General features: G+C 44.5%; 1 protein-coding gene across 1 annotated transcript in view; it reads right to left on the reverse strand.

The window, feature by feature from the left end:
• LOC111982706 (protein Aster-B-like) overlaps positions 1-25,012 on the reverse strand; it is a 95,845-nt gene that overhangs the window by 19,591 nt on the left and 51,242 nt on the right. Inside the window, exons 5-6 of the mRNA XM_070433875.1 lie at positions 3,061-3,277; positions 1,272-1,292 (exon numbers count right to left, since the gene is read on the reverse strand). Of these exons, the coding sequence (XP_070289976.1) occupies positions 1,272-1,292; positions 3,061-3,277 (238 nt within the window). The remainder of the gene's footprint in view (positions 1-1,271; positions 1,293-3,060; positions 3,278-25,012) is intronic.

The raw sequence follows: 25,012 nt of genomic DNA on the forward strand, positions 1-25,012 counted from the left end.
CACATTTACAGAGGAGGGGAAGAGGAGGTCACTGGTCAAATCGGACTAGGGGATTAAAGGGCAAATGAAAGCAAAAGGAAATGCTTACTTTAATCAGGTTTAGTCTGTCATACTGAAAGGAAATTAATGAGAAAATTAAGAGTTAACCAACATGAAGGAAAGAGCTGAACAACAAGAGAGGGGAAAAGGCTTTGGTTTTTATTTGCAAGTGTACTAACAAGTACTAGGCCACCGCACTAAACGATCCAAGACACACTATTGTACTATCTAACTCTAATTTCATGATGTGTCCATGTCTCAGTGTTTTGGTCTGAGATGGGTCTTCATGCTGAGTCTCTATGTACTCTCGCTTTAGTGCTGCTCACTGTTTACGGTTCCATACACAGCCTCATTGATTGGTGACAGTGGGAGACTGAACAAAGTCGTCAGCGGTCAGTCAGTTAGTTAGTGTGGGACCGCCGGCCCAGGTCCTCTACAGAGAGGAGCCCCTCTCTCTCCCCGCCTGCCTGTGTGTTATCTGGATTGCATTAGATTAGGGTGACAGAGCTCACGTTGCCTGGGCGACTGCACAAAGTGCCAGGGTCATGTGACTCCTGCTGACCACAGGCCAGGGGCTCATGTGGGGCCAGAGAGGGCTGGCACTCGGCCACACCACAGGCCTGAGGGGTGATGTCATCGACTGGGTGTGCTGTGAAATGAGCCGGACACCGCCTGAACACCAASTCAACTGACTGAATGTAACTTGGCTCCCATTAACATCATCCTGTCTGCCTGTCTCATAGTCCGTGACAAAGCTGAATGCAGCCGATTGGAAAGAATGTGCTGACGTGCCTCAAGGGGTCCATACATGAAAATGCTCTAACTAACCCATGACACACGTACTCTGCTGCTGTCTTGCCTGAGGAGACTGGGCTTGTGGTGCGAGGCAGAGAAAAGGAGCTTCTGATGTAGAAAGCTCTAGTCTCAGGATTGATCAGAAATTAATGTCACACAGGAGTGGTGGAAAGGGGTGCAGAAGGAATTTTACAGTGCCCCCCCCCCCTCTGAAACGTGTCTGAAAGCCAGCAGTCCGGCAGGGAGGAAGATGAGAGGAAGGGCAGCAGGGAGGTAGAGGGGGGTAGAGGAAAAGGTCATAGCAACATGGATGCCATCTGGAGTGTGTTCAGATGGAAGATGTGGGTGGAGGGGGGAGGCACACGACAGCTCACAAGACACGGAGGTGAGGTGGGGGTGGGGTGGGGGTGTAAAGAACAGAAAAGAGTAATGCTTACTTTGGAAAGTCGCTTGTGAGACTAGCATGCATCAGGAGAAGAACAAAGAAATCAGAAACCAAAAAACTGCAAGATACAACAGCTGAAAGAACCAAAAAAAAGAGTTGAAAACAGTCAGTTTCAGATCACAGACATTTCATATGGCGGCAGTGAAAGTTAGAGAAAGCAAGCACTCTTTGTCAAGAAGAAAAAAGGATGAGAGAAGAGGAGAACACAATGACAACAAAAGCAACAGGTGTCTGACACCACAAGGACTGGGGAGCACTGTGAGCAGTGAGTGAAGGGGAAAACAGATGAGAAGTGAGAGAGCCGTGACCGCCAACTACCACGCTCCTTATCACTTCACAACAACAAGATATTCAGAGGAAATTACTAAATATATCACCCAATATTATCATGTTCATGTCTTGCTTGAGATGTAAGCCTAGTTACCCACAGTCAAAGCTCCTGTCCTTCCCTCTGCTACCTTACTCTTCAGTTCAGACGCTGATGAACGAGAAGCGAGACTACAGCCTCTTGACCTGCCTACTACCCTGTGTCAGAACGAGCCCTGCAGAGTTGAGGTCGCTACAGTTAATGACTGAGTGCTGCGATGGAGAGGGCTGACTGAGCGCCCTGCCTGTGATTATTCATGCCGCTCTGACAGGACCAGGGGATGGAGGGAGGGAGGGAGGGAGGGAGGGAGGGGAGGGAGGGAGGGAGGGAGGGAGGGAGGGAGGGAGGGAGGGAGGGAGGGAGGGAGGAAGAATAGGGTGGATTGTGTGGTATAAGCGTCTTTGCGATGATAATTGGTCCTTATCTAGAATTGATGTGCTGAGGGTCTCGTTACCCGTCTCATGATTGGCCATTTGTACCAGAGTACCAGAGTGACAGTTGGATCTGACCTATAGTTTGATGATGGGAGTTGGACATGACCTTATCAGAGACAAAGCACTGTGTATCAGGAGTACATTGTACATCTGTAAATTGGAGCTACTTGAGGATGGCATGTTTGATTTAGTATGGTGTGCCGATGTCGAGGTATGATGGGGTAAAATCTATTTGAAATGGCAAATAAAAGCTGATAAAACCATGTCATTTCACAAGATATGACGATATCTCACTCCTTCTTGTTGGCTATTTCTTATAGAACATGTTTTATGGAATGCAAGAAGACAAAAATACTTTACTGGCAACATTTGGAGGTTATCAAGACATTATGTCACGGGTAAAAATGAATCCCCCTGTATCACCTCCTCAGATAAATTGTTGATTTCAGATTGTCCTGGAAGAGGTGATCAGGGATGATAGAAATATCTTTCTGAACTGAAGTGATAAGCCAGACTGACATGATTTATTTGTGAGTTATGAATGCACTGTGTGTTGAACAAGTCATTTTGAAAACTGTTGAAGGTACTATTTGAGACTATGATCCTGACCTGTACTGTAGTGCGATTGTTGGAAAGAGGACTTTGATCCTGCACTGTGCTGTACTGTGATTGGTGGAATAGGACTATGATCCTGTACTGTTCTGTAGTGTGATTGGTGGAATAGGACTATGATCCTGTATTGTGCTGTAGTGTGATTGGCGGAGGAGGTCTATGATCATGTACTGTACTGTACTGTGATTGGTGGAGGTGGACTATGATCCTGTACTGTAGAGTGATTGGTGGAGGAGGACTATGATCCTGTACTGTGCTGTAGTGTGATAGGTGGAGGAGGACAATGATTATGTACTGTGCTGTACTGTGATTGGTGGAAAGAGGAGAGCCCTGAGACAGAGATGGTCCCCCTGCGCAATGAGGCTCACCTTGGAGTTCTTGCCTCCGCTGCGGGCGGACTGCAGAGAGTAGGTTCGCTGTACCACTTGCTCGGGGGTGGAGGGGGACTTGTCAGAGTGGTCAGAGTGGCCCTTCTCCACCATGTTCTCACCAGGCTCCAGGCTCTGGGGCGTGGGCGAGCGCGAACGTTTAGGATGCAAGACGGGCGAGCAAGCGGGCGTGCTCCTGTTGGAGTTACTGGCAGTGCTGGGGGTGAGAAAGAGAGAGGGAGAGAGATTATTAATTCTACTTCTTAATTACAGCTGTGCTTTGGCAAAGTGGGTGGGGTTATATCTTGCCTGGTTGGCCCTGTCCGGGGGTATCGTCAGATGGGGCCACAGTGTCCCTCGACCCACCCCTGTCTCAGTCTCCAGTATCTATGCTGCAATAGTCTATGTGCCGGGTGGCTAGGGTCAGTCTGTTATATCTGGTGTAATTTTCCTGTCTTATCTGGTGTCCTGTGTGATTTTAAGTATGCTAGTCGTGCTGCTTCTCCAGATTCAACTGTTCTGCCTGCGGCTAGGGAACCCTGACCTGTTCACCGGTCGTGCTATCTTGTCCTGGACCAGCTGTCTCTCTCTCTCTCTACCGCACCTGCTGTCTCGACCTCTGAATGCTCAGCTATGAAAAGCCAACTGACATTTACTCCTGAGGTACTGACCTGTTGCTTTCTCTACAACCACTGTGATTATTATTTGACCCTGCTAGTCAGCTATGAACGTTTGAACATCTTGAAGAACAATCTGGCCTTAAATGGCCATGTAATCTTATAATCTCCACCCGGCACAGCCAAGAGAGGACTGACCACCCCTCAGAGCCTGGTTCCTCTCTAGGTTACTTCCTAGGTTCCTGCCTTTCAAGGGAGTTTTTCCTAGCCACCGTGCTTTTACATCTGCATTGCTTGCTCTATGAGGTTTTATGCTGGGTTTCTGTATAGCACTTTGTGACATCTGCTGATGTAAAAAGGGCTTTATAAATACATTTGATTAATTGATTGATCATGAAACTACATATTCTGCACTGTTTGTGAATGTAGGGCCGGAGCAAAACCCATGACAAAAAAATAACAGACATTACATTAATAACATTGAGGAACTAATTGTAGAACTCTTCAGTTCATTTAAATATCTTATTTAAATGTAAGCCATGTAAATTATGCGAATGTGTTACCGTCCCACAGGCAATGCTAGGCCTACTAGAGTAACATGCAAAGACTGAGGCCCATGCTTCCATTCATCCCCAGAGTGAGTAATCACGTTACATCACGGCAAATAGTCTTGAAAGCCACCCACTAACACAGGTAATAACAACAGCAGCTAGCCCACATAACCCAGAGACCAATAACAACAACAGCAGCAGCTAGCACCAGAGAAAATAGCATGGTCAAAAACAGATCACATACTCTACGTCAGTCATGAAGATTAGTGAAAACCATGCATCAGATAATGGATATCATATCCTACTGCTGCTTATTGAGATGTATGAACAACAAACTGCATCTTTAAAGAGCCAGGAGAAACCTTCCCCCGGGGTGTACGTGTAAATACACACTGAAAAAGGATAATGCGAAAATATATAATTATATTTAATCCTCCTGACATTGACATTTAGCTTTTCTGCAATCCCATTTTCATGCTTTTCTAACTAATCTGGACAGATGAGAACAAGGCCATGAGCAGAGGCCATGAACAAGGCCACAAGGCCATGAGCAGAGTAACAGGGACAGTTAAGCAGCATGGTTATTATAATGTTGATATTCAGTTGAGTTATGGTGCAATAGTCAATTTGAACACAAGCTGAAAAGATTATAATGCACTGCTTTTGGTCAACCGTAATGCACTGCTTTTGGTCAACGGTAATGCACTACATAAGGAACTGGGTGCCATTTCAGATGCATCCACAGAATCGCAGGGAGGCTCTGTCTGCAGCCAGGATGGGCACTACTCACAATGAAGACGGAGGTATCAAAAGGCCTAGCTGTCAGTGATCTGTGTGGCTGGGCGCCGGACAGCCCCGGTTACTTGACGTGGCGTTATGCAAGCCCATTAAGTCATGGCCAGCCAATGGTGTATGTACCTCAAAGAAAAGAAGTGAAGCAATTATACCATTCTACTGTTTCAAAGAAGCCCTGCATGCAGCTTAGACTAAATCATAGTGAATAGTACTGGTGGCCACTGTCTGCCTGTCTGCATGGATACATACCAGGTGCACTGTGCTCTGCAGTACCCAGAGCTGATCTCTCATCTAACTAATGGGATGGATGGATCATCAGCTCTGATAGAGTACATTGTGGTTACAGACAAATTATGTGGTGTTATGTGATAAGCAAAAGTGTGTTTGTGTTTGTGTAGAGTACATACTGTATGTACTGCAGGTTTTTGGAGAACTGACTGTATGCACACGTACCTATTACATAATACTTCAACATACAAGCATAGACAATGATGATTCAGCATATGTTTGAGCATTTGTGAGTACAGGCCTATGTACCTGTATACAATGTGTATGTTCTGGTATATGTCAATATATGCATGTAAAACTGCACAAGATGTATATGAGTGTATATGAAATGTCTCACAAGCTGCCCTCATAATATGTAGTGTTGTGGTATCAGTGAATAATGCAGTGAGCTGGTACAAAGCAGAGGACACTGCTATTTCTCCTGCATGTTAATCAGTGTCTGAACCCAGAGTCTGTCTGAGATACACACACATTATGCAGGCACACACCACACACACACACACTGCAGCAGCACACACATAAACAGAAGTATGCACGTACGCACTCACAGGACGCAGATGTACCTGGACGGACATTGACGCAGACACTGACACACATGCACACAAGCACACACAGAACAGTTCTCATATGCCAGTGGGCTGTGTGAGCTGCATCATTTTTCATGTCACATCCTGGGTCAGTTACTAATGGTCTCACTCACTTGGCTTTCATCAGATCCACAGAACCAGACAGAGTTAAGATCTGAGCTGAGCACACAGGACACACCGTACTAGAACTACCCAGTCAGATATCTGCCAGTCATCATCATCACCTTTGCCTATGGGTTTATAACTCCATTATGGCCAGTCCACTCCAAAAGTGTAATGGCTCTGACTGACCACAGGGTCATAATGATCACAGGCCCTGACACCTGCTGTCAGCTCTGTTCTCTGTCTTCTGATTGGATAGAAGCCTATGTACCCGTCTTTGAAAATATTCATTATGAACCTAAGCCGACTAATATTGCACACCTAGAGAGCCTAAACGCATTGAAGGTGTTTTAGATGATTCTTTTTTGAACAGTGCAGCCAGTTATCATGAGCGTTCAGAGTTGGATCACACGTCAATCAACATGATAAAGGCAGCCCATAACAGCCCATAAATCCTCAGCCTATAAATGGAGGTTTGATCAGCTCATTCCCAGTAGTGTGTGTCTTTGCTCATTAGACAAGACCAGGTACACATGCTGCTAACATGTATGGTCAGACAAGAGAGTCATAGCCTTAGCCAAATCAAATCAAATGTTATTTGTCACATGCTTTGTAAACAACAGGTGTAGACTAACAGTGAAACGTATAATTACGAGCCCTTCCCAACGATGCAGAAAATAAAAAATACACATACTACAATAGGTTACTTTATGAACCAAACGTAACGTGTGTGACAGGCCATTACACATTACTGTCAAGTTAATTGTCTCTCGTTTGTTCAGCATGAGACGAGAGGACAGTTGCATGGGCGGTAAAAATGGCATCCTACTGTAGAACAATAGAGACAGCTGTTTCTGGATGTTGGTCTATACCTGAAGCTGACCCAGAACAATAACACAAAACATTCAAGTAGTTGCACCATTTGTATACAATGCCAAACATTTATGACACACTTTCCAATACAACAACACGACATACTGGGTGAAGGAGTGTAATGGGTTGAAATGAATGAGCATAGAATCCCTTTACTACCATGGAAACCCTTTGCTCCATACACCACACCCTCCACTCCATGAAATGCCTTGTGTGGACATGTGGTGGATGTGGTTATAGTGACTCGTAAGAGAAAAATATGTGGTTCTTATGACTAGTGAGAGACAATGCATGGTGAATTGCGGATAAAACTGCTAAAAGCCTTTACGGCTCCTCACTCACACAATGAAGCACAACAAAGCACCTTCTATATGAATATTGCTATAGCAACTGGGACTAGAGAGAATGTCTTTAAATATTCATAATATGCTTCTATATATAATCTACTGGGCAGAGACAGGCCTTCTGTTGAGCTTGGCCTTTTAACTGGAAATAAGGGATTTGGAGAGGGAGGGAGAAAAAACACTATCATAGCCGACTTTGATTGAGGACTGGGTAGAACTGGGTAACCTGCACCTTTTCCCCTGCTACATTAGTATAATACTCAACGTGCCATCTGATGACATCATTTGCATACTGTTTTGAAGCCTGGCCTCAGAACCATACAAAACATGCAACACCTTATTTCTGAACACCTACAAGAAGTATAATATCTACTAATGTTCTAGTTACTTAGACAGAAACAAAAGTTGGGATGTTGGTCGGGGAGAATGGATGAGCGTATACTGCAACTGTCTAGTAATCCAAAGGTTCAAGTCGCGTCAGCGACAATTGTAAAGTTTTAACTTTTCCTTCCAGTAACCCTAATTCTAAACTTAAACCAAGTCACCTAACCTGCTACAGAAATTATTCTAACTTTTGTCATTAGTTCTCCTTAACACCGAAATAAATTCTCACCATAATTCTCCTCTGTTGTTATGAAGCAACAACTAACCTGGTCTCAGAGAAAGACATATAATACTATGCGTTCTCCGCAATGTATGATACGTTCATTCAAGCAACTCGCATGCTATTGTACAAACGGGTAAGACATATGATACCATTCGTACTCTCATTCCTAAGGTATTGTACAACCGCTATTCCATTCATAATGTAACCTAATGTAAAGTAATACATCATACTAAATACCGGGTACAGATTTACGTACCAAATCCTACAAATTGCCCTGAGACTAGATTGTGTGTGGAGATACAGTAGGTCCCTAAGGCAGGGAAGCAGCTGGGCTCATCTGCATTACAGCACCAGAAACAATCACAGTCCTGACTGTATTGTATGTAAGATAAGGTTGATAAGAACATGGACTGCACATACTGCAGCAGAACGACAAAACAATGCACTCGGACTGCACATGGAACACAGATAGACCAAATATGGACCACACAAGCAAATGATGGTCAAAGAAAGAACACTGAGCAATAAGATGCAGGTTGAAAAGCATTATAATGAGCTTGGTACTCTACACATGCCCAGTGAGAAAAGCAAATCCGTCTGCTGGTGAAACTTTGTTGCTGTCTTTTTGTAATGTGCTCTAAATCTCTGGGCTCAGGCTATCCAAACGGGGAGGGCAACGCTTCGCTTCACAATGCCCAGAGTTCCGGGCTGTTCCGAGGGGCCTTGTTCTCACTGCCGCTTTTGCTGACCCTGGAAAATACCCATCTGGCAAGTGGCAACCCTTGTTGCTTCAACACGAGCTCAACGGCAAACACACACACACGCACACGACACGCACACACACACACACACACACACACACACACACACACACACACACACACACACACACACACACACACAACACACACACCACACACACACAACACACAGTGCAAATGGCCTCTCAAATGTCATACAAACAATTCACAGAGGTCAAATCCATATACTCCCACACACTCAAATCATGCATGAACATAGCTTCAAACAGCACAAACATCACATAAACACACCCACAAACATCACATAAGCACACCACACAATAAACACATTACCCCACTCCCAAACACATCCCCACCTACCCCACCCACCCACCCACCCACCCCACACACACACACACACACACACACACACACACACACACACACACACACACACACACACACACACACACACACACACACCAACACAACACACACACACACACACCACACACACACACCACACACACACCACACACACACACACACAGACAGACGTTAAATCCCTGGGGCCACAGAACTACAAGCCCACCATATCAAGGCCGATTTACTGTCCAACTCCTCACCAGTCAATCATAGGCACAACAGCATCCTTTACATTGTTACAAACATCCAGCCTCCGTTGGTTGCTGTGACGCACTCAAACCTCCATATCCTCATATAGAGAAAGGAGCAGCAAGGAGCTGTTCACCAGCGGCTCATCTGAGCTCTCCTTCTACCTCCTCTCTCCCGGAGAGAACAGAAAAAGAATAGAGAGAAGAAAAGAGAGAGAGCCCTGGGAGATTTCCTTTAGCAGGCTTAGGGCTCTGATCTCCTCCAGCCAGCGTGATCTCTTAATAACGAGCTAAATTACGTCCCTGAAACACTTGCACAAACGGGACAAGAGGATCGCTGGGCTGTTGATTGACACTCCCCTTTCACCCCCACCCCCATCTGCATCTTCAGCACTGGAATGCAGCAGAAGTGTGTCTGTCTTTCTGCAGCAGACAGGCAGGCTGCTCTCTCCTCCCCACTAACCTGGTAGCCATGTAGACCAGCTCCGATGCGATCACCCCCTTTCAAGCCAAGGCTTCATTCAACCAGCAGGAGCCGCAGACGGGGAAAGGAGGAGGGACAGGAGGATGAGGGGAAGGGGGAGGATGGGTTCCGGAGCATGCCAGGAGGATGAGAGGAAGCGCAGAGCGTTCCTTTGGAGAGCGTATGAGGCTAGTGCACAGCTATTCTTATCTCTCTGTTTCTAGCTATCTGAGTCTGCCCTCCCTCCCTCCCAGACTCCCCTCTCTCCTGTTCCCTTGCGTTTTGCAGCTCTTCCGTTCACCTGACTGGTTGAGTCCGCTATGTCTGTATCCAAGTAAGGGTGTTCTCAATTCTCGCAATCGCTAGTTTTGATCCATATTTCACAGGCAACACAAGTAAAAGTGTAGGGAGAGACGGTGGCAGGGAGAGTCTGAGGGAGGGAGAGGGAGAAGAGGGACAGAGAGTCTGAGGGAGGGAGAGGGAGGAGAGGGACAGAGAGTCTGAGGGAGGGAGAGGGAGAGGAGAGAGGGACAGAGAGTCTGAGGGAGGGAGAGGAGAGGGAGAGGGAGAGGGAGTCTGAGGAAGGGAGAGGGAGAGAGGGACAGAGAGTCTGAGGGAGAGAGGGACAAAGGTCTGAGGGAGGGAGAGGGAGAGAGGGACAGAGAGTTGAGGGAGGGAGAGAGGGACAGAGAGTCTGAGGGAGGGAGAGGAGAGAGGGACAGAGAGTCTGAGGGAGGGAGAGAGGGACAGAGAGTCTGAGGGAGGAGAGGGACAGAGAGTCTGAGGGAGGGAGAGAGGGACATAGCGTCTGAGGGAGGGAGAGGGAGAGAAGGACAGAGAGTCTGAGGGAGGGAGAGGGAGAGAGGGACAGAGAGTTGAGGGAGGGAGAGAGGACAGAGAGTCTGAGGGAGGGAGAGGGAGAGGGAGAGAGGGACAGAGAGTCTGAGGAAGGGAGAGGGAGAGAGGTACAGAGAGTCTGAGGGAGGGAGAGAGGAGCAGAGAGTCTGAGGGAGGGAGAGGGAGAGAGGGGCAGAGAGTCTGAGGGAGGGAGAGAGGACAGAGAGTCTGAGGGAGGAGAGGGAGAGAGGGCAGAGAGTCTGAGGGAGGGAGAGAGAGGGACAGAGAGTCTGAGGAGGGAGAGGACAGAGAGTCTAGGGAAGGGAGAGAGAGTCTGAGGAGGGAGAGAGGGACAGAGAGTCTGAGGGAGGGAGAAAGGGACAGAGAGTCTGAGGGAGGACAGAGGGACAGAGAGTCTGAGGGAGGGAGAGGGAGAGAAGGACAGAGAGTCCGAGGGAGAGAGAGTCTGAGGGAGGGAAAGGCTTGCATTCTGCCACTGCTTGGTGCTCTGAGCCTGCTGGCCACTCAATTATTCATGCTGTTCATGAAGGGGGGGGCTGACATCAATGGCCTCTCCTGCATTATACAACCAATCCCAGAAGGCCCATTACACCCCAGAGCACACTGATATAACATTTACAACAAACATACAACACAGTCCATAATACCCACACCCACCTACAAACCAAGGTGTAAGAAAAGTAAGAACTAGGCATTTCTCTAATTGTGAAATGTGTTTACCTCAATAGTACATACAAGCTTCTCATTCAATTCCCGTAAACATCTATTTACAAGGTGCTTAGTAATTTCATAGATTAACACTTAAATCTCACAACATACAGTGGACTCAATATTCAGTTGCCATAGTTGCCTCCATCACCACAATAGTTGGTGTAATAAAAAGAGGAAACAATTGAATACTTAGATAAACAATAGATATTACCCTGGCGTATGGACCATAAATCTAATGGTCCAATGCTACCTTCAGACTGAAGCCATATGTCAAACTGCACTTCAAAAGACGGTTCCATTTACACTTTGTCGTTAGTCATCTGTTGCAGTGAAAAAAATGCTTGCTATTGTTATTTTCACTGACCTTTGCATTTGAAGTTACTCTTTAAATACTGTCATCCTCATGACTCGCTAAGAATGTTGTTTTTTAAATGGCAAAAAGGTAATTTCACTTCAGTAGACTACATAGGCCAGGGGGTGTAAAAAGTCAAATGGACGGGAGGGCAAATAAAAAATTTAGCTACAAGCCGAGGGCCGGACTGTTCGAATGTTCATTGAAAATTTTTAATGACGCATATAGTCTAGTGAACCTAATTGAACCTACTGAAAACCTAACAAATATATTCCAATATGATCAGATAAATAAGCAATATTTTTCTATGGCTCTGTCAGTAATCTTTAATTTCAACAGAGCACCAAAAGACAATTTCCTTTATATAAAAATCCCCATAACATGAACATTAAAATGAAAGAAACCGGTATTCAAGGCACCATCAGTAGCCTATATTTTTCTATTTTAGCAAAAGTGGGCTAAATTTACTTCAAAGAAAAAAACAATAATAGCAATTTTCTATCATCCACTCAACTGAATATTTTTAAAAAATAATTGGATTGAAATACATAAAATAAAGTGCAAAAATCTATTAATCAAAAACAACACTTTGTTTAAGGAGAAGTAAACAGCAGTGAAAACAATATTAAACTTTAACTTTTAAACTTGAACTGAGTAAAATTCTAAATATGTGATTGCACAGTAATGTTCACTTGTTTGAGGTTGAGGGTGATACTTGGTGGTGTCCCATCTTTTCCACAAGTTCATCAATGTTCGGGGTAAGGCTCTGAGCTGAGGAAATCCTCAGAATTGAGTGGAGGTGTTCAGCAGTAAGTCGACTTCTGTGTGATGTTTTGTTCAGGTTCATCAAAAGAAAACAGTTGTTCACACAGGTATGTGCTGCCAAACATAGACAAACGTTTGAGCAGCGCCTGGATGCGCAGCTGGGGCATTGGTGTGGGGAGGAAACGGGCGAACTCGCAGCACCCACTGCCGCATATTTTGCCCTCAGTGATCATTGCATTGGAGGTCAATCAACTCCATTTGGAGGTTTGGTGGTGAGCTTTCCACGTCAACAGCAATGGGTTACCGAGCAGTTCCAACCTGCTTTTTTTGTGCTTCAAAGTCAGCAAATCGGCGTCGAAAGTCAGCGGCAAGCATACCTATTTTATCAGCCAACTGTGCGCTCGGGACGCACTGGTAGAGAGCTTCTCTTTCTATGGTCTGGCAGTGGGAAAGTGGGCTCAAATTTTCTCTTTCCGCATCTGCGTCTCCCACAGAGTCAGTTTGGTTTTAAATGCCTTTCACTGTACTGTACATATCAGAGATGACATGATCCCGACCCTGCAGCTGCAAGTTCATTGCATTCAGATGACTCGTAATGTCACACAGAAAAGCCATTTCAAACACAGAAACATTTCGTCTCGAGGTTTTGTGATTGTGTCTTTCCCTTTGCTGTCCCAAGAACAGACAAATCTCCTCACGAAGCTCGAAACATCTTTGAAGCACCTTTCCCTGGCTTAGCATCGCACCTCTGTGTGATAAGGGCAAATCACCCATGCTCCGTTTCTAACTCGTCTAGAAATGGCCTTGAACTGGCGGTGATTCAACCTTTGGCTCTGATAAAGTTAACTTGTGCGCGTGATGATGCTCATTACATGCTCCATTTTCAAGGCTTTACCGCACAACGCGCTTCCTGGTGTATGATACAATGATAAGCTGTCAGCTCACCTGTCGCGTTTTCCTCTTGCATCTTTTCCCGTATCTCTTCGCCACCAGTCCGCTCCTGTGTCCACACATCGCAGTGTGCTCCGTCGGTTGGTCAAACCCACGAGTTTTTCCCAAGGCAGCTCCATCTCATTTACACATCTTGACACCTCTTCATACAAATCATGCCCCGTAGTTGTGCCCTGCATAGGACGTAAAGCCAAAAACTCCTCTGTCACGCTTAGGCTGGAGTCCCACTCCGCGGATGAATTGAACGACAACTGGGCAATGTCAGAAATGTCGGTGCTCTCATCCACAGCCAAGGAATATGCAATGAAATCTTTTTCCTTTTTCACAAGCTGCTCTTTTAGATTGATGGACAACTGGTCTACTCTCTTCGGCAATGGTGTTTCTGCTCAGACTCACATTTAAAAAGAGTTGCCTTTTTTCTGGGCAAACTTCGTCACAAACTTTAATCATGCAGTTTTTGATGATTCCCTCCGTAAATGGCCGGGCTGATTTAGCGATCTCTTCTGCCAAAATAAAACTGGCCTTGACAGCAGCCCTGGCTTGTGATTTGGCTTTTTTGACAGAGCCTGTCGAGATTTGAGGCCTCGTTTTAATTCCTCTGCCTTTTGTAGCCTTGTTCCATGTCCATATTCTTGTTTTTGTCCGCGTGTTTCGTTTCATAATGTCGTCTCAGATTATACTCTTTCAGTACCGCCACACTTTTCTCCACACAGAAGACACACAGGTTTTCCAGCTACCTCCGTGAACATATACTCCGACTCCCACTTGTTTGAAACCCCGGTTCTCAGTGTCCACCTTCCGTTTTGGCCATTTTTGATGGGTATCTGAAAGTTAATTTTACTGTGATGCTGACGACTGCTGTGCAATAAATATTGAAATGAAGCAGCCTACTGCCGGTGCATCACGGTTGCATTGTGGGAAATGTAGTATTGGTGCGTGTAGTAAAGATTCTGCGGCTGCCGGCTTGCTGCGGTCTGGGCGGGCCGGTTCTAATAATAAATCAAGATCATCCCAGGGGCCGTAAAAAACCTTCTCGCGGGCCGGATGTGGCCCGCGGGCCTTGACTCTGACATATGTGACATAGGCCTACCTAGCTTCACATAGGCTGTGTTTACAAAGGCAGCCCAATTTTTCCACTAGTTGGTATTTTGACCAATCACATTAGATCTTTTCAAAGCAGATCTTTTTCAGAGGTGATTTGATTAGTGTAAAAAAAGATCAGAATTGAGGTGCCTGTGTAAACATGGCCATAATGAACTTGAGTGGTTCCTCAAGATAGAGAGCATGTAAAAATACCACAGGCGAAGTTGTGATTTATATWTTTTTTTCTCCAAAGCCTATTAAGGAGGTGTATGCTGCCTGGATACAACATCCCACTAAGTCCATCAGGTCGAGCGGAAAACTTCCCCCACGGGTTCACCCAAAAATAACTTATCCAAGGTGGTGGAACTCTATGTCCAAAGTTGGGTCACTCACATAGCCTAAATGCTGATGTAAAGTGGATTAAACACCTAACCTTCTCATGCTCTTACATTTGAAAGCTGCATACACTAGAATCTCTTGAAGATATCAAAAAGACCCATTTGTCAACTTTGTACTAACATAGTACAGCATCAGACATACTACAATGATACGCCCCATATTTATACATGTCACACTTCTGATTTAGATTCAGTTTCATGTAAAGAAAACACCCCAACAAAAGCCTGAGGTCTGGTGCTGGAAAGAACTGACTCTGTGGGTGCTCTGGCTAGTGCTGTGGGACAAAGGGCCCAGGCTCGTACCCTGCCCACGGCCCAGTCTCTCCCTGCCTGGATAAGCCTGCCTAGGCTCACATCAAAACTGACCTACTTTGTTTTGCTCTCATTGTTGTGCACTCAGGGGAGACCTAGATGGCACAACTGACCAACGTTGAGAGAAACACTAAGACGTGGGTAGTGTATGGGGTCCATAGGAGTAGCTAGATGGCTAAATGGCCTGTTCTGCCCCAGGCCTGGTTTACTACTAGTCCACACGGGTTAGTATTGCGTTCTTTTAAGACGCTGTGCCAACAACCGCCCAATGTTGAAAGCCTCTGTTCTGTTCCGACTTTCTGGGCCAAAGGGCTGTTTACACCATCACCATGGCAACCCCGATGCAGCATTGCATAGCTGTGTTTGGCCATGCGGTTTCCAGGGTGACAAGCCATTTGTGTGTGTTGGTGCCACTCTTGAAGTGGGACACCAGAGAAAGACAGTGAGAGAGAGAGAAGGGGGTGGGGGGGATGGACCGCCTCACAATCAGATATTTAGCCTGTCAATGGGTGTTGGGACACATTAGGATAGCACTCACACACTGGGTTATCTACTGGCATGTTTTAAAGTGCACTTTGCTGGGGGACTGCAAGCTGTGTTGCACAGGCTCCAAAGTGACAGCAGCATCCTCTGAGCATGGATCGATGTGCTTTCCTCTGTGGTTAGAACTGTGAAACTACCACTGTACACAGTGAAACTACCACTGTACATCCGTCCCTGCTGCCCTGCTTTGAGAGCCACTTGGGGACAGACAGACAGCGTGCTTGGGGCTGTGGGGGCCAGGGTCACTGAGGGGTGACAAGAGGGAGAGGAAACAGGCTGCAAACAGGACAAAGCCCTCCACGGGACACACGGCATGGCACCAACGGCCGACGGGACAGGGACAGTGCCATCTGGCGAGGACGTGGCAGAAGCAGGTCTCTGGGCATGGGAGTGGTGAGGAGGGTTGATTGTGACAGGCAGGACTGACTGACTGACTGGGGGGGGGGGGGTATTTCTTTATTTGGGTCCCAATTTACTGATGTACCCCTAGAGGTCTGACCACTATAGGGAGCCACTGTGAACAAGTCAATGCTTCATGTACCTGTACACCCAGCTACTGTATTACAGTAAGACTAGTCTGAGTGATTTTATCTAGAAAGAATCATACTAATACATCGAAATAACCTGATATGGAAAAAACACAATTAACTAATTGAAATTGTGGGGTAAATCTTTGAAAATTATAATGAAAACATTGAAAAGAGAAACACAATGCCTCAATATAAGGGTAATTCAATTCACATTTCGTGCTTTACAAAAACATGCAGAGTGGGGTTGGAAACGGCAAAATGTGCCTTTATCAGCTGACCTATGACAAATCAAAACCTGACATATGCCTTTTATCTGGAGAGGGAATGGTTATATTCAAAACTGCTCCATAATCACCAGGAGCTCAAAAAAACACAAAAGGTTTCTCTCAAAAAACACAAAAGGCGTCTTTCACTCTCTCTCTCTCTGTCTTGTAAAAGGCAGATAGGCGGACATAGTAAACAGAGAGGAAAAGCTCTGATCACGTACGGTGATATTATAACGTTTTTTTTTTTTTACTATGCTTCAAAAAAGCTTAATGGAAAACGGACAGACGATGTGCACTGGCCTGGCTGTTCCTAAATAACACGGCTCACTGTACGTTAATGACGAGGTGCAAGGCCCTGTGTGAATACAGGAGGAGTGTTAACACTGTAGACTAAATGCTCTCAGCTTCTGTTTGCACTCAACTGCCCCGGCCTGACTCCATATTATATACATCATTACAACAGGCTTGTTCAACAACCATTCAGCCTATATAAAGAAGAGCCACTGCCTTTGGCACAGTGTCCCCTGCTTTCTGATATATCTGTTTTCATCCCACAGGAATATTGGAAAGATTGGATACAAAGTTGTGAGAATATGATGCAGAAAATGGTTGTCAAACCATGCAGAGATGGCATATAGTTTTCACAGGATGTGTCTTAGCCAGAATCCACCTCCTCTTGAATGACAGTCGATCCAATAAAAAACCCAAAGCTGAGATACAGTCATCACCATCCCTTCTTAAACATAAATCAACAGATAAGGGCTGTACTATCCCATTGCCAATGCCAGCAATCAAACACACAAAGTACTTATACTGTGTTGAAGCAAAATATGGCCAGATAGTTATGATATGATTGTTGTTTTGCAGGTTTGTATTGATCATGATAGGATGATAGATGCATCTCTGAGCACTTAAGAACTTGTTTCATTTGACCATAATTGGATAAAAGGAAGCTAAGACACTAAAACATATCAACCTGTGTCTGATTATATTGCATTATGTTCCTAGTCTATGGTGCTTGTCTATGTCACATACATTAACAGCATCATGCATTATCCTTGTTATGTTATGTATTACATCAGTCATGTCCCATAAAAAAATTATCAAATAATCCACTAAAATAAATAGTGAAATACGATTACTAAGAATMACATCAGGGTGCTGGATATACTGGGAAAGCAGGTTTCTGGATCTAAAAGGGGCTTAGATGGTGGGTGTGGCAGGGGATGTTGCAATGGGAGCGGTTGACCATCGGTGCGGCTGACTTTTAGAGAACATTTTAGAGGCCCCCATCTTGGTGGTGTCGAGAAATGTAAGGTAATCTTTGCCGATTTCCTGCAATTATACACATTTCTCCATGGAGCATAAAGACATTTTTGCAGTTTTAGAGCTAATTTCCTGTAAATTTAACACATTTTGCCAAGGATCTGAGAGCTAATTTCCTACATATTCTATGCATTGAGCCATGGCTCATGCTGTGTCATTTTGCTCAAAACAAACAACAAAATCAATACTGCTAAATTCATTGTTTTTGGAAAGTTCAATTCTCCCTGACTGTGTAGCTTTTATTTTGGTATCTTTTCTACATACTTTGTATCTGGTTTTAGTCATTTAAGTTTAAACTGAAAATGTTATTCCATCTCGAAAATGTATAATAATAAAAAAWATATATATACAGAACCAGTCAAAAGTTTGGACACACCTACTCATTCAAGGGTTTTACACTTTTTTCATAGTGTTGAAGACATCAACACTATGAAATAACACATATGGAATCATGTAGCAACCAAAAAAGTGTTAAATAAATCAAAATATATTTTCTATTTGAGATTCCTCAAAGTAGCCACCCTTTGTCTTGATAACAGCTTTGTACACTCTTGGCATTCTCTCAACCAACTTCATGAGGTAGTCATCTGGAATGGATTTCAATTAACAGGTGTGCCTTGTTAAAAGTGAATTTGTGGAATTTCTTTCCTTCCTAATGTGTTTGAGCCAATCAGTTGTGTTGTGACAAGGTAGAGGTGGTATACAGAAGATAGCCCTATTTGGTAAAAGACCAATTCCATATTATGGCAAGAACAGCTCAAATAAGCAAAGAGAAACGACAGTCCATCATTACTTTAAGACATTACTTTAAGACATAAAGGTCAGTCAATGTGGAACATTTCAAGAACTTTGAAAGTTTCTTCAAGTGCAGTCGCAAAAACCATCAAGTGCTATGATGAAACTGGCTCTCATGAGGACCGCCACAGGGGATATGCAGAGGATATGTTCATTAGAGTTACCAGCCTCAGAAATGGGCAATTAACTGCATTCCAGATTGCACAGATTTCAAGTAACAGACATATCTCAACATCAACTGTTTTGAGGAGACTGCGTGGATCAGGCCTTCTTGGTCGAATTGGTGCAAAGAAACCAGTACTAGAGGACACCAATAATAATAAGAGACTTACTTGGGCCAAGAAACATGAGTAATGGTCATTAGACCAGTGGAAATCTGTCCTTTGGTCTGATGAGTCCAAATCTGAGATTTTTGGTTCCAACCGCCATGTCTTTGTGAGACGCAGAGTAGGTGAACAGATGACCTCCACATGTGTGGTCTCACTGTAAAGCATGGAGGAGGAGGTGTGATTGTGCTTTGCTGGTGACACTGTCTGTGATTTATTTAGAATTCAAGGCATACTTAACCAGCATGGCTATCACAGCATTCTGCAGCGATACACCATACCATCTGGTTTGCACTTAGTGGGACTATCATTTGTTTTTCAAACAGGAAAATGACCCAAAACACACATCCAGGCTGTGTAAGGGCTATTTGACCAAGAAGGAGAGTGATGGAGTACTGAATCAGATGACCTGGACTCCAAAATAACCCGACCTCAACCCAATTGAAATGATTTGGAATGAGTTTGACCGCAGAGTGAAGGAAAATCAGCCAACAAGTGCTCAGCATACAGTGGGGCAAAAAGGTATTTAGTCAGCCACCAATTGTGCAAGTTCCCCCACTTAAAAAGATGAGAGAGGCCTGTAATTTTCATCATAGGTACACTTCAACTATGACAGACAAAATGAGAAAAAGAAATCCAGAAAATCACATTGTAGGATTTTTTATGAATTTATTTGCAAATTATGGTGGAAAATAAGTATTTGGTCACCTACAAACAAGCAAGATTTCTGGCTCTCACAGACCTGTAACTTCTTCTTTAAGAGGCTCCTCTGTCCTCCGCTCGTTACCTGTAATAATGGCACCTGTTTGAACTTGTTATCAGTATAAAAGACACCTGTCCACAACCTCAAACAGTCACACTCCAAACTCCACTATGACTATGACCAGAAAAAACACTTTCAATGTCACGATCGTTATAATGAGTGGACCAAGATGCAGCATGGTATTGTTCCATCCTCTTTATTAGGTAGTGAAACTCAAAGAAAACAATAAAGCGCAAAACGAAACGTGACGCTCATGTAGTGCTCGCAGGCAACTATACCTAGACAAGATCCCACAAAGCACAATGGGGGAAATGGCTGTCTAAATATGATCCCCAATCAGAGACAACGATAAACAGCTGCCTCTGATTGGGAACCATTACAGGCCAACATAGATAATTAATCACCTAGATAACCCACCCTAGTCACTGTCACGCCCTAACCAACACAGAGAATAAACAGCTCTCTATGGTCAGGGCGTGACATTCAATGTCAGAAATATCGCTGGGAAGCTCAGACAGCGCCGTAGGGAAGTTTATAAAGAATGGAGATGACAACATGCAACTTCGAGAAAATATGGTGAATACAGAGAGAGAGAGAGAGAGAGAGAGGCAACAGCAAAGCTCCAGTCCAGGGAGAACAATCTTGCAGGCTTCTTCCAGAGGAAAACACAGCCATGCTATTCCCCCATGATACTGCAGTGTATACCTCCCCATCCCTTCTCCTTTCATGTGACAGACAGAGAGAGAGAGAGAGAGAGTGGGGATTTTGTCCTGATATTCTGGCACACCCAGGCCACTTTGCAGTTGCTGTTTTCACAGAGATAGAGTATGTCTGTGTATGCAAGTGTTGGGGGATAGAGGAAATTGTCCAGCGTTTTCCCACGTGTTGGATGCTTCCATCGGAATCATTACGAATCATACAAATTCATCTTTCCACATTAAAGTTACCATGAAACTGGCCTTACTGAATAATACAGAGACATTTTGTTTATAAGGGCCTTTCTTCATCCCTTATGGCTTTTACTTCTTCATCCCCATCTTGGTGCAGCCCGGGTCAGGGAGCCTCCATTGTTATGTCACTGTGAAAATAACCCTGCAGAACATGTCCCTGTAGGAAGGCAAGGCAGCACTGTATACATTACTGTTGTGTGTGTGAGAAAGAGAGGTTATGGGACTGCCTATAGAAACAGAAGGATGGGGGCTCTGCCCTGCAGTGTGCTACTTATCTGTTCCGAAGTGCCCAAAACAAAACTACAGGCAAATACTACAGTCCACTCTGATTGTGAGTGTTTGGTCCACATGATAAAGGAATTGCCTTTACGTGTACACAGGTACCCGCAGACCCCCCCCCCCCCACACACACACACACCAGCCACTAGGAGGCCAAAACTCAGACACATGCAGTGAGTTCTATCCCCTGGTTCCTCAACCTGGTCTAACCTGGGCTAATTAGCTAAAATGCTAAAGTTGTCCGTGATGAGATTCAAACTCGCATCCTTTGGGTTGCTAGACATTCACATTATACGACCACCCATCCACCCCGACCACCCACCCTACTTTAGTTTTTGTCTTAAGTAACCATCTGCCTTAAGTAACCATACGAAACGTAACATATCAAACTAAATGGAGTYTCTCGGATTTACATACAGAATAATARGAAATGCTCTGGGACCAAGTTCGCTTTCTGTGTATTGGCTTCACTCCCTGTCCTGCTGTTGCTGCATCTGTGTAGATTAAACCCACTCCGAATATCATATCAACAGCAGACATTCCCACACTGGGGCCGGTGCCAAATCATTACCAATCACAGTCTCCTCCCTGGGTTTCCCCTCCTCCTCCTCCTCCTCCCAGAAGTAAGTAACACTATGCCAACACTCACTCACCCACTCACCTCTCCTCTCATTCATCTTATTCATGTTCTCCTCTCCTCTCGGCTGGGCTCTCTTCCTCGCTAGTGATGCCATCCGCCTGAGTGTATGTTTGTTTGTGTGTTGTGAGTTAGCCCACATGATGGATATGCAGTACGCTCTCACGCTCTCTCTCTCTCTCTCTCTCTCTCTCTCAGGGGCTTTATTGGCATGGGAAACATACGTTTACATTGCCAAAGCAAGTGAAATTGATAATAAACAAAAGCGAAATAAACAATAAGAAAATAACAGTAAACATTACACTCACAAAAGTTATATTATATCTATACACAGTGTTGTAATGTTATGCAAATAGTTAAAGTACAAAAGGGAAAATAAATATTTGTCTCTAATATGGCCTTTCTCTCTTTCTCGCTCTCTGCCTCTCTCTATCTTTCTCTGCCTCTCATTCTCTTTCTTTCAGACCCCACTGCAGATGACAGCTGAACTTGCCGGGTCCCTACTGAGCATGCTCCGCTCTGCTACCTCCCTCCTGTCCTCTCCGTCCTCCCACCTCTTCCCTAGATGGCTCACTCAGTCGCTCTCCTGCATGAACCAGGCTGCATAGTCCTGGAGCTTTAGAGGGGTAGAGGGAATTGCTGGGGGTCACGTTCCGCAGGAAAGTAACCTCTTAGTGGGGTTGAAGTGACCTCTTAGTGGGTTTGAAGCGCTGAAGTGTTTACCCCCCAGGGTAAACACTGGATGTGCATGAGAAGGGTAGGGTATTAGGGGGACCTATTGCAGTTGTTTCACGCTTCATCTTGTCAGACCCAGAGGTCGTCAGTATCAGCAGCTAGACCTCTTAATCTGTTAACACAGGGCACATACTGTATTGTGCACTGGGGTATTCCGTCTGTTTGTGTTCGTGTGTGTGTGTGTGTGTGTGTGTGTGTGTGTGTGTGCCTATGTATGGGAACATATTTTGTGAGAGTGTTGTCATGTTTTGACATGGGTCGTGTTGGCAATATCTGGATGTTCTTTTCACAACACATTGAGACATTAACAGTATTATAGACAGGGAGGAGAGAAAGCAATATCACTTCCTGAAGCTACAGGGCATTGGTGTCACAAAGCCCATTCTCCATGCCCCCTTAATGACAATAACACTCTCCAAACACAATAGGCAACTAAACCACAGGCACMGGGTCAGAGTGCATCACATTCCCCATTGTAATCGCCTTAAAGAGGGCATGCATTACACCTCATTAAGACAGCTAATGCAGCTATCACTAATGGTAACCACTCTCCATGTCTGTTACCAGCCACAACCCAGACCTTTACTGACTTTCTAGTTTATTACACTAGACAGGCAGAATTACAGCAGAATACATATGACACAAATTCAATCATGTTTATTCATTATACTAATATGTAAGTGGGACAAAACACTTGTCAACACTTAAGATTAGGCTTACTTAGATTGCCAGCTAAATGACGTTGTTTCATTTGAACGTCTCTGACGCACCTCCCTTGTGAGAAAGAGCGAGTTTAAGAAGCAAGCAATGGTTTTGAGAAAGGAAGAAAGGAGGGATGGGGTGAGACAGGGTGTGAAAGGAGGGTGAGATCATGTTAACGCTCTGGTGACCAGAACAAACCCTGGTAGACCCCGTCACACTATCACAGACATTACTTTAGTCACTATTACTAACCGGCTACCACCCGATACTCAACCCTGCACCTTAGAGACTGCTGCCCTATGTACACTGTACACTGTGTGCCCTGTAGCTTCGGGAAGTGATATACAGTGGCTTGCGAAAGTATTCACCCCCTTGGCATTGTTCCTGTTATGTTGCCTTACAACCTGGAATTAAAATACATTTTTGGGTGGTTTGTATCATTTTATTTACACAACATGCCTACCACTTTGAAGATACAAAATATTTTTTATTGTGAAACAAACAAGAAATAAGACCAAAAAACGGAAAACTTGATCGTGCATAACTATTCAACCCCCCAAAGTCAATACTTAGTAGAGCCAATTTTTGCAGCAATTACAAGTCTCTTGGGGTATGTCTCTATAAGCTTGGCACATCTAGCCACTGGGATTTATGCTTATTCTTCAAGGCAAAACTGCTCCAGCTGCTTCAAGTTGGATGGGTTCCGCTGGTGTACAGCAATATTTAAGTCATACCACAGATTCTCAATTGGATTGAGGTCTGAGCTTTGACTAGGCCATTCCAAACATTTAAATGTTCTCCCTTAAACCGCTCGAGTGTTACTTTAGCAGTATGCTTAGGGTCATTGTCCAGCTGGAAGGTGAACCTCCGTCCCAGTCTCAAATCTCTGGAAGACTTTCCCTGTATTTAGTGCCATCCATCATTCTTTCAATTCTGACCAGTTTCCCAGTACCTGCCGATGAAAAACATCCCCACAGCATGATGCTGCCACCACCATGCTTCACTGAGGGGATGGATGTTCTCGGGGTGATGAGAGGTGTTGGGGTTGCACCAGACATAGTGTTTTCCTTGATGGCCAAAAAGCTCAATTTTAGTTTCATCTGACCAGAGTACCTTCTTCCATATGTTTGGGGAGTCTCCCACATGCCTTTTGGCGAACACCAAACATATTTGCATATTTTTTCTCCAATCTCCAGTGCGGAGCTTTGCAGCTCCTTCAAGGTTATCTTTGGTCTCTTTGTTGCCTCTCTGATTAATGCCCTCCATGCCTGGTCCGTGAGTTTTGGTAGGCGGCCCTCTCTTGGCAGGTTTGTTGTGTTTCCATATTTTTTAAATTTTTTAATACTGAATTTAATGGTGCTCCGTGGGATGTTCAAAGTTTCTGATATTCTTTTATAACCCAACCCTGATCTGTACTTCTCCACAACTTTGTCCCTGATCTGTTTGGAGAGCTTCTTGATCTTCATATTGCCGCTTACTTGGTGGTGCCCCTTGCTTAGTGTGGTTGCAGACTCTGGGGCCTTTCAGAACAGGTTTATATATACTGAGATCATGTGACACTTAGTTGCACACAGGTGGACTTTATTTAATTAATTATGTGACTTCTGAAGGTAATTGGTTGCACCAGATCTTATATAGGGGCTTCATAGCAAAGGGGGTGAATACATATGCATGCACCACATATTTGATTTTTATTTTTTAGATATATATATTTTTTTTCCCATTTCACTTCACCAATTTTGACTATTTTGTGTATGTCCATCACATGAAATCGAAATATAAATCCATTTAAATCACAGGTTGTATTGCAACAAAATAGGAAAAACGCCAAGGGGGATGAATACTTTTGCAAGGCACTGTAGCTTCCTCTCCTCCCTATCTATAATACTGTTAAAACTTCTTGTCAATAGGGGGGCGCTGTTTTCACTTTGGAAAAAATCGTGCCCAAATTAAACGGCCTTGTACTGTGTTCTAGATCATACAATATGCATATTATTATTACTATTGGATAGAAAACACTCTGAATTTTAAAACTGTTTGAATTATATCTGTGAGTAAAACAGAACTCATTTGGCAGCAAACTTCCAAA

The sequence above is a fragment of the Salvelinus sp. IW2-2015 genome, linkage group LG22, assembly GCF_002910315.2.
Source record: "Salvelinus sp. IW2-2015 linkage group LG22, ASM291031v2, whole genome shotgun sequence".
Lineage (NCBI taxonomy): Eukaryota > Metazoa > Chordata > Actinopteri > Salmoniformes > Salmonidae > Salvelinus > Salvelinus sp. IW2-2015.